The sequence below is a fragment of the Podarcis pityusensis genome (assembly GCF_964106645.2).
Source record: "Podarcis pityusensis genome assembly, chromosome: 1".
NCBI classification, from domain to species: domain Eukaryota; kingdom Metazoa; phylum Chordata; class Lepidosauria; order Squamata; family Lacertidae; genus Podarcis; species Podarcis pityusensis.
In genome coordinates, this window is record NC_138028.1 from 45,819,442 (window position 1) to 45,836,572 (window position 17,131).

The window sequence follows — 17,131 nt, forward strand, 5'->3', positions numbered from 1 at the left end:
TAAGTCATTCAAGGGCAGTTGAATCTTGATGTATCTATCTGGGTGTAGCAATCTGATGTTGTCAAAACAGACTGACTTGTGTGTGGTAAACTCTTAAATGGCTAAACCCGGTTTCTCCTTTTCTGTGCTCTTCAATGGCTGCAGTAAATTGTCTTCACTGGACCTGCTGCATGCCTCAGATTTGGATAATAATACCAAAAAGATTATGTGAGGAAGTGCTCCCCCAAAGATATAAAACGTTACTTTTTCTTTTTTAGGACACACTGCCTTTTACTTTCAGTTATGGAGAAACACATATCCAAGCTCACTAGAGGAGGGGTGGGAATAATTGAGTTTATATACTTTGGTTGTCACGGCTGCTGGAACATGGCATAGTTTCATTAGTCTTATTCCTAACTCTACTTAGAATAGTATGAATTGACAGAATAAAATACTGATGTACAATTTTTACCACAATGCTTTTAAAATGTAGCTTTCCTCTTGACAAACAGCATTTTACCTGCCCATCAGTAAACTGTGTTGGAAGCTGCCTGTGTCTTGTCTCCATCCTCTCTCATTTAGTTAAAATTGTCTTCAGTGTTAGTGTCTTTAACAAGTCTTTTTTTGTTTTGTTTGTAAATATGATACATTTGTTAATGTATTTTCTTGTTTTAGCAGGTAAACGAAACTTAATAGTGTTTGAAAATACTAGTGTATCTGAATATTAACTTCCATAGCTACCCTAAAATCCATTTTGCATGTTCTCTATCATTAATACTTTTTCTAGAACATCTAAATTTTTCCAAGTTAACACCTTTTGAAAATTAAACCTAATTACAGTTTCTTAAGCAAGGTACCTTACGGACCTCCTGAACTCTGGCATATCTTCTGAAGGCTTATATTGATATTTAATGCTTAACTTGGCAGTGGTGGCATATGTGTGTGTGTGTGTGTGTGTGTGTGTGTGTGTATGAATGAAATTGATTATACATTTTCAAACTGGCAACTTAAAAAAAGGAATCCCATAACAAATCTTCAAGTATGTACCCCTATAGCATTTTTTTAACCTAGTGCAGTTGTTCCATTTTTCTTACCAATTTTTTTTGTAATAAGCTATCTTGAAGACAGTTTTAATCATTTAAGGCAACAATATTAAGTTAGATATTTCATCACCCAGTGCCATGTGTTGAAATAGCTGATAGATGGCAGAGAAGGGGCATAATGTCTGTAAAGCCTGCTGTTACTTCTAGGCCCTTAAGTATCAGAGATGACCACAGATGTGGCCTTGTATCTCTTGTACATATGAAGAAACTGCTGCCGCCATGTAGGAAGACATTCATGATCAGCAGTTCACCATGCAGATTGACTAACTTTCTCCAAACCACCATAAACGTTTTGTACTGGAGGCTGTGAAGCTTGTGAAGCAAGCCAAAGCCCATAAATGGCTTGCTTCATGGCAGTCATCACAGGAATAATTTAAAGCACTGTTGATCCCATCCCTTAATTTTCAGTGAAGGTTGTCAGGAAATATATATCTGGGCTTTTGTTTGTCTCTGAAATGGATAAATAATTTTAAAATTGCCTGTGAAATATATCTTAAAGCTGCTGCATTTGATTGCCATCAAAATGTGTAATACTCCCACTTCGCTGATTGTGCTTGTCAAATCTACCACATTTTCTATATGTATACTGCAAGATGTGTATGAAGTGTTCCTGTTCAGTATACACATTGTTTATTTGGAAAGCTTCATAAGTTGCTTAATCACAAAACTCTAAGCACTATATACATATAGTAACAGTGAAGCGAGAACTCTTAGATGATGCAGATAGTTTACTTGTAAGTTTCTGAATGGTGTGTGTGTGTGTGTGTGAGAGAGAGAGAGAGAGAGAGAGAGAGAGAGAGAAAGGAAGGAAAAAAGAAAGAAAGAAAGGGGAGTAAGAAGCCAAAATCTAATATGGAGCCTCTTCAGTGAAAGAATCCACATTCTAAAACAAAAGAAACTGCGGCATAAATATCCCCTACACTTTCTACTAAATCTGCTTTACAAAATACTGTTGGAAAATCATGATGGAGGGTATATGAGCTTAAACACAAACACCTTTTCTAAGCAGGCTTTTGATAAGGACTGGAAATATGCTCCCCAAATTATTTTCCTTTTGCTGTCATGCTATTTGAGCTCTGTTAATTAACTCGAGCTTTTCAAAATTTATCTAATGTGTTAATTTCAAGTCATCATCATCCAATTTGGAACATCTCCATGTCTGCTGCCAAGTTTGGCTTGTAACCTACTAAAAGCTAAAGGGACAAACAAAATGAAGTCTAAAACATTTTGCATGAAATTGGGTCTGATTTTTCCTTTCCTTTCCACCAATTTCAGAGCTATGGCCTGTCCTAATAAAAGCCCATGTGATGCTTTCTGTGTGCATTTTCATGGGACTTTCCACATCTGCCTGTCACATCCTCTATGGATAACCCTAAACATTCCCTACTTTCCTTCCAATCCCCATTTTTTGTATGTATGTGTTGGTTTAAAACCCTGGGACACTTTAGCTACCTACAGTAATAGCATTCGACTTGTCCCCCCTGTTCCTCCAGGAAAGGAAGTTCTTCAAAGGCTTCTTTGGAAAAGTAAGTTTAATGCCTTGTTGTGTTTGTGCTGTAAGGAGTTACATCCCCAGTATAGCATTGCCTTGTGTCAGAAGCCCCGTTCAGACATTATGTCTGAACAGGAAATAGCAACTGGTGTTGAGTGCATAGGGCTGCACATGCTGGCACTAGCCCAAACACCCCTTCCTTGCCTGCTCAGTCCCAGGCCTTCCTGTGTGGAGCAGAGAAGGTCTAAAGGGAGCTTCTACCTGTCTTAATCTGAATGTGAATGGAAGCTTTGAACAATCACACAACCTGGTTAGTGTACTCACTGACACTTCTATTTGCATTTAAGCAAACATGGGTAGGAGTCCCCTTTAAGGGAGGGGGCAGGATTAAAAACTCATACATTGACTAATAATGAAACATATGTTGTAGATATTTTTCCACATTTACTACTCTATTTTTCTGATATACAAATAACATGAGAAAACTTGGTATACTTATTTGTATAACATTCTTGTTTATAAAACCCAACAACTACAACAACAACTACAACAATGGTTTTTTTTGGGGGGGGATGGGGGGACAGAATGAGCTCAAACCATGAAAGAGACTGTTTGTAAGCTTAATTTTAAATAATTAAATGTGCATTTATTTTGCTAGAAAATTGCTGTAATTTAAAAAAATATTGGCATTTAAAATTGAACTAAAAACAGAGAGAACTAAAAAATATTTTCTTTACAAAATCCCACTGAGTGTAAATCTCTGGAACATGCTGGCATTGTCTCCTGTCTCTGGTTGAAAGAGAGTGGACAACAGCAGGCAGAGGATCATAAAAGGCTGTACCACACCCATTCAGAGCTGTGTTTCTCTGTACATTAACTGTCTGTGTTGCCATACTTATTTGTGTGTCATCTACTATAAGATTATGCCGGGACACGATTCTTTCAATCTGCATTGAGAAATTGGTGAGAAAGTTGCAGTTGCTGCCAGACATTTTTGCAGCATGCCAGAAGTTAAGGGCAACAGCTGGGAAAGCCTCACATGTCAGGCAAGGAGCAAGGTTCCTCATGAATTACTTGCCACTGTTCACACACTTCCTTCCTTGCTTAGTTTTAAAGGTCATAACAGACCTGTGGGAAAGGGTTATTCCCCTCCTCCAACTTATTCGCTTCTGTCCCCCCCCTCCCCCGAATGTGGAATAAGGAGGGATTGTAAATGGACAAGGACCTGGGAGACTAGGAATAAATTTCCCATGAAACCTACAAAAGACCTTGGGCCAGTCACTATCTCAACCTAACCTGCCTCACAGGATTGTTGTTAGGATAACTTTGGGAAATGGAGAGAGTTGTTAAAGATTAACACATTTATTATGGTATAGACCTTTTTGGGCTAGAGTCCACATCACTAGAAGCTTGACTCTTGGTAATCCATTAAGCTTACACAATAGTACTGTTATATCCTTGAAACCAGTTTCTCTTGTCATAGCTGCTTAGGTAGTAAACTATAGAAAACACACACTTCTTGACCAACTAAAAAAGATCTTTAAGAGGCTTGCTAGAGTCATGAACTGGTTTCATCACTTCTAATCACTACCTAGAATCCTAACATGCAGATAGAAAACCACAGGCTTGGAGACCTAAAATATCATCTAAGCCAATCCTGTAATCCTATAACAATACATTTTCCATAGTCTTGAATGTGCTACTGGGCTATTTATTTTTTCATTTTCTGCTGTGAGCGCTGACCAGCTGGCTACCTCCTTTGAAAATATACCATAGCACTTAATGAGTTCATGGCAGTGTTCATCCCAGCAAACGCTTTGTACTGAATTACCAAATAAACAGCATTTAAAATCATAAATGTTGCTTAGATTATAATACCATACATGGAGAGCATGACCAGCTAAACTGCATCACATCAAAATATGGCTACAATAATCTTAGCACTTGTTATTTAGTGTAACGTTAAACAATCTAAGCTATATGTTATAGTATAAAAGGTTAAATCTCCCAGTGTCCTGGAGTGGAGTTAGTCTCTAGGACTCTTCCAAACAATTAATAGGGTAGCTGTGAGGAACTTTATTAGCCCTAGGCCAGTATCAGTAGTGAGATCTTCTCTGCTGATAAGGGGAAATGGAAAAAGGAATAGTGATATGTATGCTTCCTTCTAAAATGTCAGAGGGGTTTTGCAACCCACTCCTAGATAGTGGGATTGCCGCATCTCCAAAGAAGGGAACAGGCTTCAGGCAATAGCCCTGGAACATTTGGGAATGGGAATTGTAACAGGAATTTTGTTGGGGCTTGAAGTATTTGCCATCTTGCTTAGCCAATAAAAGATCCCATAAGTCACTCACATATTTATAGGCTAACTGTTAGAGCTGAGCCCACTCAGGATGTCTTACAAAGCATAAAAACACAATTGTTGGCATCCATCCATCTGGAGAGATGATGGAGTGCACTTCTGGGAGTTAAGTCAAACTGCTGCGTTAGCAGCACCCAAGTGACCTCGTTGGGGCACAAGCCTGGGCAGTGTGTATGGAGATCCTGGACAGCCCAGACCACAAGACCCCCCTCTCAGCCTTGCTGATGTGGTCCAAAGGAAAGCAGAGCAACACATTTGGCACCAGCTTCGCTGCAGGAGTTGCCAAAGGGAGGCATAGAAGGCACTATCCAAGTGTCCTAGGGTTTACTCTTTAGCCTTATCTTCTCCTGAAGATATCCTGTAGTCAGTGGAGGTTTAGGATCAGTGTTTCCCTTCTGCTAGATGGGCTACCTTTCCAGGTTGATAAGCCCCACCTGCCCCTCAACTCCCTCTATACTGTGTGCAGAAACGGCCTTCTTAACAGTTGGACCACTCTTAGTTTTGTCTGCTCAATCCTCCAGAGCCTTTCTTCACATGCAGGGGAAGTCCCTAACTCATGAAGGCTTTGAGACCCTTCAGCTATCCCCAATTTAGCTATTTCCCCCCCCCCCCAGTTTAGCTGACCAGTCAAAGCCAGCGAATGCATACAGTACAAACGCACACATTATGGGTCATTTGAAAGTTGCATAGAATAGTAGAATTGGAAGGGATCCTGAGGGTCATAGTGTCTAACCTCCTGCAGTGCAGGAATCTTTTTTTCTGAATTGCTTTTATTAATTTTCCAAATTATTACAAATCAAACCAAATTAAATTAAATTGGAATATTTTTGCCCAATATGGAAGAGCCCATGGAACAGATTTAGGGGGTATATGGGGGGGACGGGACAAAAGTTCCGTTTCGCAAGGAGAAATGGAACTATTTCCCTAATCCTATGCTGACTACGATCCTGTAAAGTACTTCCACATTTGATGGTAGTGCTACCGCACGAGACACGGGACAGAACATTGGGGTGATGGGAAGACAGACTTAGAATGCTTGTTGCTAAAACTGGCAGCAAAAAGGCTACTTGTGGTGTAACTCCTTAAGCGTCAGTGTTAACTGACAGTTTATTTGGTGTTTAAACAGGTAAAGAATTTAAGCTTGAATTCTTTGCCTTTATTTGAATGTATTAACATACTTGACTCATCCTGTTCTATTCTTTCCCCCCTTCCTTTTGCATTGTGTTCTTGAAAGGCTGGCTTCAGCTTGATTCTCTGGAGGTTTTGTTGTTTGGTCTGAATATCTGGCTTTGGGCACTCCTACTGAAGTTGGATATCATCTGCACACTGACTTTTGTGCTTCTTGGAAAGAGGAAGTCTGCATTCAGCCTTATTGACAGCACAGCAGTAATACTGTTTTTCTTTTTTTTTCTTCCCTGCAAGAGCGGAAAGAAGGCAGTTAAAGCCGTCCTGTGGGTTTCAGCGGATGGACTCAGAGTTGTTGATGAGAAAACAAAGGTTAGACACTGCTGGGTTTGGAACCATCATAAGCTGTACAGATAATCACTGTAGTTCTCACTGCTTCTTCTATTGCAGGGTTTTAATAACTTCATACATGCCTAGTTCAGCGAATGAAATATGCTAATTACATATGGCTCAAATTTTATTTGGCTTTTTCTGCCTTTGTGAACTTAGGTCCTTTGAATTCTTGTTTTGCTTTGTTTGCTTGAAAAGTGTTTTTTGTCATAGCAATAAATAGGGAGAAGGCAACAGTTTCATCCTGTTCTTTCTGTCCCTGCAGAAAAGCTGAAAGAGATTAAACTGCATACAGATATGTGATTGATCTGAATTTCATTCTTGCTGCATCCTAAGATTTTGAAAATCTGTGTGAGAATTGTTGTTTTTGTTTGTTTTTACATTTGTTATGGTGTGTATTTTTGTGTTTTTATATTGTAAACTGCCCTGCGATCCTTGGATGAAGGGCAATATTAAAAAAATAAGTAAAATAAAATATTGCAGTGAGAAATGAATAAAATATGTGAGGAAGGTATTATTTGAAGGCTCTAGAAGCCAGTGCAATTCAAATTAATTCTCAATCAAGGTTTTCAATCTTTAAAATATCTCTAAGGCATTACTGAAGGGAGAGCATTAAAATTAATGATTTGTATATCGCTTTATATGCTAATTCGTATCCCGAAGGTGCATATTTTAAAAACTGCATATGGCTTTTTAGTTGAATACCCAAATGTGTCCAACCCAATTTTTAGTTTTAAATGATGTTTGCATGATATTTGTGCCATCCTATTTTATTGCAGGAGGGTTACAGTTATTCTTTTAAAATTGGCAGCCCAACTTGTCCCTTTCCCCAGTAAGCACACAGAGATCAGAGGGAGTCTTGCCAGTGACTCTAGTAGGCTGGGGGTCACCTATGTTCTTTGCTCTCTGCTCCTCCCTTTTTAAAAAAGTAGTAATAGATGGAGGTATCTGCAGAGGGGAATAACGCCAACCAAGGACAGGTTTGCATCCGCTGCAGCTGCCATTTAATGTCAAATATAAGGAGGTTCTGTGATGGATCATACCCTGTAGTGGCACTGTTTGGAACGCTACAGATGATACAACTCTGTCTCTCTGCTGCCTCGATCCTCTGTGTCAGTGTGGAAGGCAGCTGCATCCCAGGGACAGCTGTGGAAATGATGTACATTGAAGCGTAAGGAAACTGTTCCAGCAATGATTATATTTATACATGTGACTAATACCCACTGTGCAAGTCCAGAGCCCCATGCAGGTTCAGAGTCGATTTGATGTGTTGCGTAGTGAAAGAGAATAAGATGCGAGTTGGCAAGCTAATGATTCAAATGTTGGGCATGAGCCTGCTGTATAGATGTCTCCGATTCTCAGCTCCCCACTTACAATATAGAGCTGTTGTAAGGGCTACTGAGGCCCCAAACCAGATGTGTGCAGATTTGGTAAACATTAATTTGCCACTTTCATCGTAAAGTGGAGATGAAGAATCTATATGCATTTTTTTTAACAAAAAAGAGTACAGAGGGGAAACGACTCTTGGCCGCCTTCCCAGAATTCTGCTTGAAGACCCCCCCTCCCTTATTAACTTTCAGAATCTGAGACAGCCTGAGGGACAGAGGGTTAAAAGCAGCAGAGCAGAGGTAAAGCAAGGGAGGCGGAGGGTTGCACTCCCACCCCCACTAAATTTAATGACAAAATACCCCCCCAGCACCCCCAATTGGCAGCGGCATCTTTAGCAAACATGTGCATATCTGGTTTTTGACCTGAAAATGTATGTGAAATGCTTTGAATGCATGTAAGCCCTTATACGGGGACGCGGGTGGTGCTATGGGTTAAACCACAGAGCCTAGGGCTTGCCGATCAGAAGGTTGGCGGTTCGAATCCCCACGACGGGGTGAGCTCCCGTTGCTCGGACCCTGCTCTTGCCAACCTAGCAGTTCAAAAGCACGTCAAAGTGCAAGTAGATAAATAGGTACCGCTCCGGCGGGAAGGTAAACGGCGTTTCCGTGCGCTGCTCTGGTTCACCAGAAGCGGCTTAGTCATGCTGGCCACATGACCCGGAAGTTGTCTGCGGACAAACGCCAGCTCCCTCGGCCTATAGAGCGAGATGAGTGCCACAGCCCCAGAGTTGGTCACGACTGGACCTAATGGTCAGGGGTCCCTTTACCTTTACCTTTTAAGCCCTTATATGAAAGTCAAGTGGTGGTGTTATTATGCCTCTTACTATTATAGTTTTGTCTAAGTCAGGAATCAGAAGCCTATGGTCCTTCAGTTTTTGTTAGACTTCAGCTCCCATCAGCTTGAGCTAGCAGGGCCATTTGGCAGGAGTGGTAAGGGTTGCACTACAGCAGCATGTGAAGGGCCAAAGTTCCCCCACACCTGATTAAAGTCCTGTGCTTCCAATGGTTCACCTGCCCTCTGTTTCCATAAACTAAACTCTCTCTAGAGCTGCTGATGTTATATATTTAACTATTTTAAAATGCAGCTGAACTTTGCCACGGATGCTTGAGAGCCAGTTGCTGCTTAATAAACAGCTTAGCTTAAAGATGCCAATATTAAAACTCTGCTACTACACTCTATAATGCTTGATGGTAATATTTCAGCTCATGTGGGAAATTGATTGTAATATTGCCCCTTGGTGGTTGGATGAATTAGTACAGGTCTCCAAACACTGAATCTCCAATCAGTACAATAATTTTGAGGATACACTTGCACAGACCTTTGAAGAGAAGCCAAAGTTGTTTTTTTAAGTCACCCCTTTAAATATGTGGAATATATGTGGAAATACATAAAGCAAATATATCCGGCAGACTGAAAGGTACAACTTTGGTATTAACCTGATAGAGGGAAGAAGGAAATCTAGAAATGTACTGTGTGGTATATTCCATGCTCCTGTAATGATTTGAATTTCTTATATCATCTTTCTTGGTTTTTTTCTTTAGGACCTTATAGTTGATCAGACAATAGAGAAGGTTTCTTTCTGTGCTCCGGACAGGAATTTCGATAGGGCATTTTCTTACATCTGTCGAGATGGTACAACACGACGCTGGATATGTCACTGCTTTATGGCTGTAAAGGACACGGTAAGCTGCTTTTAGGATCACAAAAAAGCAAGAGGCCATTTCCAAATTATGTCACTTGTCTAGAGAAATTTAGCTTTCTCGTGGCAATCTTGTCATTTAAGAGCAGTGCATTCAACAGGCTCAGATATTTGAAACTGGAATGTTAAAATGCTGTAGCTAGTGTAAATCATGTATGTTTCTTAATAGAAACAAGGAACCTAATGGCATGAATTGCTATTTTAAAAAATTGTACAGTATCTGCATTATGGATTTTATAGCACCAATATTTCAGTATATGAGCTGACTGAACAGCATTAACACCTGGCAGCTAAAATATATATTTAAAGTCTTAATCCATGTGTATGTCTCATGTCTCGCATAACCTGTGCTTTAACTGGATGTAATAGTTCTGAATTCTGCTGACCAGAATTTGTACAGAGAAGGGAAGCTAGCACTGAGTGCCAGCTATCATTTGGCAATGTTTGGAGGAAATATGTAGTTCCATTTTGGTTTCTAAATGACGCAATATCTTTTCAGGGAGAGAGGTTGAGTCATGCAGTTGGCTGTGCGTTTGCAGCCTGCTTGGAGCGAAAGCAAAAGAGAGAGAAGGAGTGTGGGGTGACTGCCACCTTTGATGCCAGCAGAACCACATTCACAAGAGAGGGGTCTTTCAGGGTTACTACAGCAACTGAACAAGCAGAAAGAGAGGAAGGCATGAGGCAGATACAAGACACAAAAGGTAATGCGGTACAAGTCTGGCTATTGGGAAGTTCTTAATCAAACTACCATTTTACCTGGCCTGTCATTTTAAATACCAGTGAGATTATGAACCCTACTGCAAAATAACTTCATTATACCTCTTGATAAGGTTTTGGACCTAAAATATCCTCAGTAGGCCCCTGAGAGCTTTGGATTTTGCAGAAACAGAGATATAGTGTGTTGTGTATTCTGTGCGTTAGATTGAGGAGGAGGGATTAGTGTAACTCCTTAATTTCCCATGTTTCTGAGCTTGATTTGTCTAATGTAGGCATGGAGAACCTTTGGCCCTCTAGAAAGGGCTGTGCTACAACTTCCATCATCCCTTGCCATTGGCCATTCTTGCTGGGACAGGTAGGAGTTGCAGTTCAGCGATCTCTGGAGGGCCAAAATTTTGCCACTCCTAATCTAATACTTTGGTTTCTTAAATACTAAAGGAGCACCTGCAGATTTCATGGCCTGCAACACTTCAGAGCCAGTGATCTTGGAAAAAGTAATAATGATTTACCTAGTTGGTTAAGAATAGAAGCTGTCTTAACACATAGACTCGCAAACAATGGTTGCATCTTCATGACAAGATAGAGCAGATAATCTTTTAGTACACTTATATTTTCACTCTTGACTTTGTAGACATGTATTTGCCCCATACATATTACGTTCCCCCCACCCAGCCCTTTAAATAATGACTGAGAATGTTAGTTTCCTTCAGAGGCGTGTGGGGCATAGGCACCAATACAGTTGGGAAGTGTGTAAATTAAGAAGTGGAAGAAGGCTGCTGGTCTTGGAGCTATTATCGAACAAATCATTTAAATGAGCTTCTCTGTCCCATATCTTGGCGTCCTGTTGCTTATTTCACCACATTTAATTCAAATATGCCTGGAAAATGCTTAATGTAGAACACAATATTCTAATAAGATGTTTGCAATTTTAGTTTCATTAACTGGAATGACACACTGAAGACCAGATTCTACTAAGTGGTCCTGCTAGTGGAAGCCTGCGCAGGGACTTCCACTACTGCAATGGGGGCTTTCCCCTTCTCTCCTCTCCTTGCCCCCCTCCCCAAATTGGCTTGTTGGGGGGGGGGAACTGGGGGAAATACAGTATGCGAGGGAAGATTATTCCATTTGGAATAATATACATTTCTGTCAAATCTCTGGCAGATCAATGTGCAGCATCTCCTTGGCTCTTTGCTATGCAAAAGCCATTTATTAATGGCTTATTATTTTGTGTGATGTCTATGAAATGTTCAAACAGATAAAAGACTTAAATCCAGCTCTAGAGGGCCATTTGTAGTGAATTCAAACGTAAACAATAGCAAACAACCAAACCCACAGCAGAGTATTTCAGAGGGCTTAAAATCTTGATTAAAAGAAGCAGCTTTAACTGCCTTCCTAAACGCAAGCCATGAAACCAGTGCAGATCTCTCAAGGGAGTTCCAGAGGTGGGGGCAGCTACAGAAATGCCCCTGTCATATGTTATGGTTACCTGAAGGGACACTGAGAAGGGCCTCTGTGAAAGATCTGCATTCTCAGGCAAGATTATATGGAAGGAGGAGGAGGAGGAGGCATTTCAGGTAATCTGGCCACAAGCCATTTAGGTCTTTATAGGTAAAAATGAGGACTTTGAATTGCATTTAGAAAGGAATCCAGTGCATTTGTTACAAAAGGGGAGTAACATGAGTCCTACATCCCTATACCCCCATAAGATGCCTAGCTGCAGCAGTCTGAACCAAATGACATTTCTAAACAGTCTTCAAAGGCAGCCCCATTTAGAGTGTGTCAAGATGAGAGGCGATTTGCTACAACCTGATCTTGAAACAACAGAGCAGTAGCAGTGAAGACGGAAAATGGAATTCATAACAAGTCATTATGATCGTTGAAATGTTTGCTAAACTAACCTGGATAGATTAAGAGGCTAGTTAATTGCACCAAGCACTGTCTCTGCATTAGTCATGATAAAAATGCAAAAAACAATTACTGTAGAAAAATAGCATTTTGCATCTCTCTATCTATATCTATCTATCTATCTATCTATCTATCTATCTATCTATCTATCATCTATCTATCTAGGAAGTTACCATATTGTTTTTAATTAATTTAAAAAAAATCTCTGAAGAACCCAATAATAAAAAGGTCTCTTTATCTTGATTAAAAGAACCCAATGATAAAAAGGTCTCTTTATCTTGATCCCTGTGTTAACTTTTTCCTGCTATTTTTTCTCGCAGTTGAAACTGATGTGAAAGCGGTGGTGTCGAGTGTTGTACCTGGCAATACAGCCCCATCACCAAGTTCCCCAACCTCTCCTAGTGCTGAGGTTGCATCCTCTGCTGACAAAGAGTCAAATAACCCCCATGCTATCCCACGAAGACATGCTCCCATAGAGCAACTAGCCAGACAAGGCTCTTTCAGAGGTTTCCCTGCTCTTAGCCAGAAGATGTCCCCATTTAAACGACAGCTGTCTTTGCGAATAAATGAGCTCCCTTCAACGGTTCAGAGGAAGAGCGACTTCCCCATGAAAAACTCAGGTAGGGCAAAATTTATCCCCATGTCGTTAGTACACTTGGATGCAGTTTGAGCTCACTTGATCACCACATTTGAGAGAGATCTCTGTAAAGAGATGTTATGATCCTCTACCCCTCGTACCTTCACTGTTTCTTTCTTGAAATGTCAGTGTCAGGCACCAATTTTGTTGTTGGCTCTGCACCAAAGTGTACTTACATTGTGACCTTAACTTCTATCAACTTTCCTCTGTATAATATTTCTGTGTTTCTCCATTTTTTTAATGGATTTTGCCAACTGGCAATTGTGCCTCGGTTGTCGAGTGTTTCAGAAGTCAAACCGTCTTCCAGAATGGATTACGTTCGACAACCGAGGTTCCACTGTAATATACATACCTAGCCCAATAATATTTACTATTGTTAAATACCTTTACAGTTTGAAATACATGGAACACATTAAGAGGTAGAAATGTATGGTCTGAATGTCTGGGCCATGAGCATCGTGGTTTAAGTTGGCATATTTTACTTCATGTGCTTGCACAGAGGAATGAATTAAACACTTAGTTCTTGGGGGTTGTTGTTAGAGATTGCTAAATTAGGGCCAATCCAATATTGCATAGCCATAGAAATATCATGTGAGTGGGGGGAGGAGAGAAGAATGTGCCCTGTGCATTCAGTTGACTGCATTCCTGTGCAATTTTTATTCTTATTTTCAGTTCCTGAGGTTGAAGGAGAAGTGGATAGCATTAGTTCCCTGTGCTCCCAGATTACAAATGCATTTAGCACACCGTCGGAGGACCCTTTCACCTCTGCCCCTATGACAAAACCAGTCACTGTAGTTGCACCACAGTCTCCTGCTTTTCAAGGTGTGTCCTCTCTAAGTTTGGGTGCATTCATGGTGTTTGTTACATATGCAATGCTGCTTTCCTCCGCCGCCATTGCTTTAATGTCTCTAAGTGTCTTGCAGCTGCCTTGTTTGTCTCTGAAGTCATTATGCTTTGCTCATTTTATATGCTTTTCCTCAAAAGATGAGGACCCATCCAAAACTATTCAACTAATTATATAAAATGGTTTCAAAGAGAAGATCACATTTTAGCCTTGAAAACAATTGGTGTGTTGATTTAAATGAGGTGCAACTTCAAAGTTTTTTTTTAAAAAAATTCTTTTTATTAGTTTCTCAACTTCAAAGTTTTGATAGCTTTGCTCAAAGTAACTTAAGACTGGATCCTTGAGACCAATAATAATTCCAACGAATTTTGGTGAAAGAGAAAATATGATTAGAATTTCAGGTTGTGGAGTAGAAATTGATTTCATTAGCCAGAAGATCTTTACAGTTCCAAGTTGTTGCACACTTTCTCAATTCAAACCACACCCTTAGCGCTCAGGAAGTAAGAATGTTGCTCATGGTCAAGCAAGTAATAATAAAAATAGTAATAAATGGGGGAGAAAGAGGAAGAAGTAAGAATGTGTGGAACGTGAAGTTCACGTCCTTTGGTTTTTCATGGACACTTTAAATTTAAGCATGTGGGTAGGATAGTAGAAGTCTGTAATTAATGGCTTTGAATTTGCAGTGCAGATGAAGTAGTTTAACTGTCTTGATTAGGTTATAAAAAACAAATTGGGTTACATTTGAGTATAAAATGTGGAAGTCATTTTATTTGCATTCTGCTTAGGAAAAATAGTTAAAAATTACTTGGTTGTCTTAACACCTGAGTCAACAGGAAATGTAATTTGCATTGTAGAAAATGTCAGTAGATTAACAGTGTGAAAGAGTGGCTGAGATGTTGATGTGTGTTGCATGTTGGCAGAAATCGTACATTTATTTTTAACATCCCAGTCACCTGCATGCCTTGCATGAATTAACAGCATTGATGTTGTCTGCTCCCATTTTAGTTAATGGCACTGCCTCTGCCTTCAATGTGCTTACTGCTAAACCAGCTCAAACTACTGTAGCACCCACAGCAATACCAGTTCGTGAAACCAATCCTTGGGCTCTTGCCCCTGCTGCTCCAGCTGCTGCTAAAACTAGAGCCGCAGCCACTCTTTCTGGTAAGACCGGGCACAGATCCTGCGTGTTGCTTTCAGAGGGTTGAAGTATGTGGTGCTGGATTAGAGGGATCTTTCATCTAATGCATTGCTTGGGGATTTTTAATATCCAAAGCCATCTGGTTTGAGGCAAAGCAAAGGAATCCATTTATTTTATTTACAGCCTTTCTGTTTCACTCTTTGCTACAAAAAGCAATTCCAGAGAAGATAACAATAAAATATGCATAAAGCAAGGCAGAGGAATTGCAATTTGAAGAGAGAAAAAAATCCAATCTGGCATTACATTCCTGCAAAGGCCTGGGCAAATAGCCAAGTCTTTACCTGGTGCAGGAAGCTCAACTGTGTCTGCACCAGTCTTATCTTAGAAGGGAGGGAGTTCCACATCTGGGGTGCCACCACCAGCAAGGCTCTCCTTTGCATCATCATCACAAACCAGGGACAGTTGTAGGAATAATAAATAGGTGTTCAAGGATGTTTGAGGTGCAGCTTTGTACTTTTACTTCAGTATCTAGGGAAACATTTAGATGGCTTGAGAGAGGATAAGAATTTACTGCAGGAGCAAGACTACTTTAGTAGCCAGGCTACATCTGCCACCATTCGTAAATTCAAAGCTTGCACTGTAGCAGGGCACATGGGACTTGTCAGCCTGGGAGGGTAGCCTATCTAGGAGAAGGAAAACTGATCCTAAACCTCCTCTGCCTTGTGGGACATCTTCAGGAGAAGACAAGGCTATGGCGTAAATCCTATACAAATCCTGAATGGAGTTCCTAAGACGGTTGGATGGTGCCTTGTATGCCTCCTTCCGGCAACTCCTGCAGCCAGGCTAGTGCCAAATTTATTGCTCTGCTTTCCTTTGGGCTATATCAGCAAGGTCAAGAGGGGGAAGCCCAGGGCCTCCATCCCCACTGACCATGCTTGCGCCCCAAAGAGGTCACTTTGGTGCTGCTAACACAGTGGTTTGACTTCACCCCTGAAGTGCAGCTCACAATTAAACTCTAGCAAAGGATGAATCTACTGATTTGGGGGCAGCTGTACATGTAATGTACCAGACATGATCACTGTTTGCATACCAGTACTTCCCAAATATCCATACAGTCTTGAATGCATGTATGCATGCATTTTAGCAAGGGTTGCCAGATACATTTACCCAGTGGCATAAAAATGCATGTATGTCGTACCTTGCTGCAGTGGAAAGCCACAGGTTGGTTGTGCCAGTTGTGTCTGGCTGGACCTCCACATTTCTGCTTACCATGGGCAAGTAGCTTAGACCTTTGGCATAGCATGATGCCCATGTGCACAACGATCCCTCCCTGAAGTTCTCCATGAATTGTGCAGAACTTATGGGAAGTGTCTTTTTCACACTGTACTTTGGTTGGCTAAAACACCTGTTGCTCAGTGCAGCATGAGATTCCTATTGCACAGATCAGTGTTGAAGCATTTTTGGAGCATGTAGAAGCAGCATGTGCTGCTCCTTCTCTAAACTACAGAGCAACATGTGACCTACCCAGAATCCTCTGGCATGTGTAGAGGACTTGGGCAAAGTGAAGAATCAGTGGTGAAGTCCAGCGATGGCTGACTACTGAGCCAAGCCAAATTTGTACACCCTTTTTTGGGTCAATAGATGTTTATATTTACTGCCTCCACTGGTGAAGGCAGTGTGCCTCTGAATAACAATTTCTGGGAATAACACATGGGGAGAGCGCTGTTGCACTCAGAACCTGGTTGTAGGCTTTCCACAGGCATCTGGTTGGCCTCTGTGAGACTAGAGGGGGCTTTGGTCTGATCCAGCAGGACTGGATTTGAAGCAGAGGCCTTTCAGAACCCTACAATGCTGTCTGAGGTTCTGTAAGCCAGAAGGCAGGGGCAGAACTTCATGCTTTATGGAACCAAGCATACAAGTTTTACCACTGAGCTATAGTTTCTCATCTGATGGCACGTGAGGCCACCACCTTGCCGAAGATAAGTAGGCCTGGGTCTGGTCAGTGCCTGGATGGATAACAGCCTGGGAACCAGATATACACTGCCTTGGACTCACGATGGAAGGAAGGCAGGATATAAATGTAACAAAATTAATGAAAATAAATAGTTGGAAAGAAAGACCCAGAAGCAGCTCCAAGGTGAAGCATCAAAATCTGCTTAAGTTGGGGATTGTTGGACAATAGTAACATGCCCTTTCAGATTTGAAGAGTAAAGAAACTCAATAGAGGAGGAGGCAGGGGTTTAGTCTTTGCAGAGAAGAGGGTGGGAATAAGGCATGATCCAGAAAAGAAGTATTAAGTTGAAATAAGTTAAAAGAAACTGAAATGTTAAGTATTGAATATTACAGAGCAATTA

General features: G+C 40.9%; 1 protein-coding gene across 5 annotated transcripts in view; it reads left to right on the forward strand.

Moving 5' to 3' along the window:
- The window catches only part of NUMB (NUMB endocytic adaptor protein), a 60,484-nt gene that overhangs the window by 40,144 nt on the left and 3,209 nt on the right, over positions 1–17,131 (forward strand). For 2 of the 5 annotated variants that reach the window (XM_080992233.1, XM_080992234.1), the window contains exons 4-10: positions 2,576–2,608; positions 6,356–6,430; positions 9,379–9,519; positions 10,036–10,237; positions 12,479–12,778; positions 13,468–13,617; positions 14,645–14,800. In XM_080992233.1, coding sequence (XP_080848359.1) covers positions 2,576–2,608; positions 6,356–6,430; positions 9,379–9,519; positions 10,036–10,237; positions 12,479–12,778; positions 13,468–13,617; positions 14,645–14,800 — 1,057 coding nt within the window. The remainder of the gene's footprint in view (positions 1–2,575; positions 2,609–6,355; positions 6,431–9,378; positions 9,520–10,035; positions 10,238–12,478; positions 12,779–13,467; positions 13,618–14,644; positions 14,801–17,131) is intronic. The other 3 variants (XM_080992236.1, XM_080992235.1, XM_080992237.1) reach the window with 3 other exon arrangements.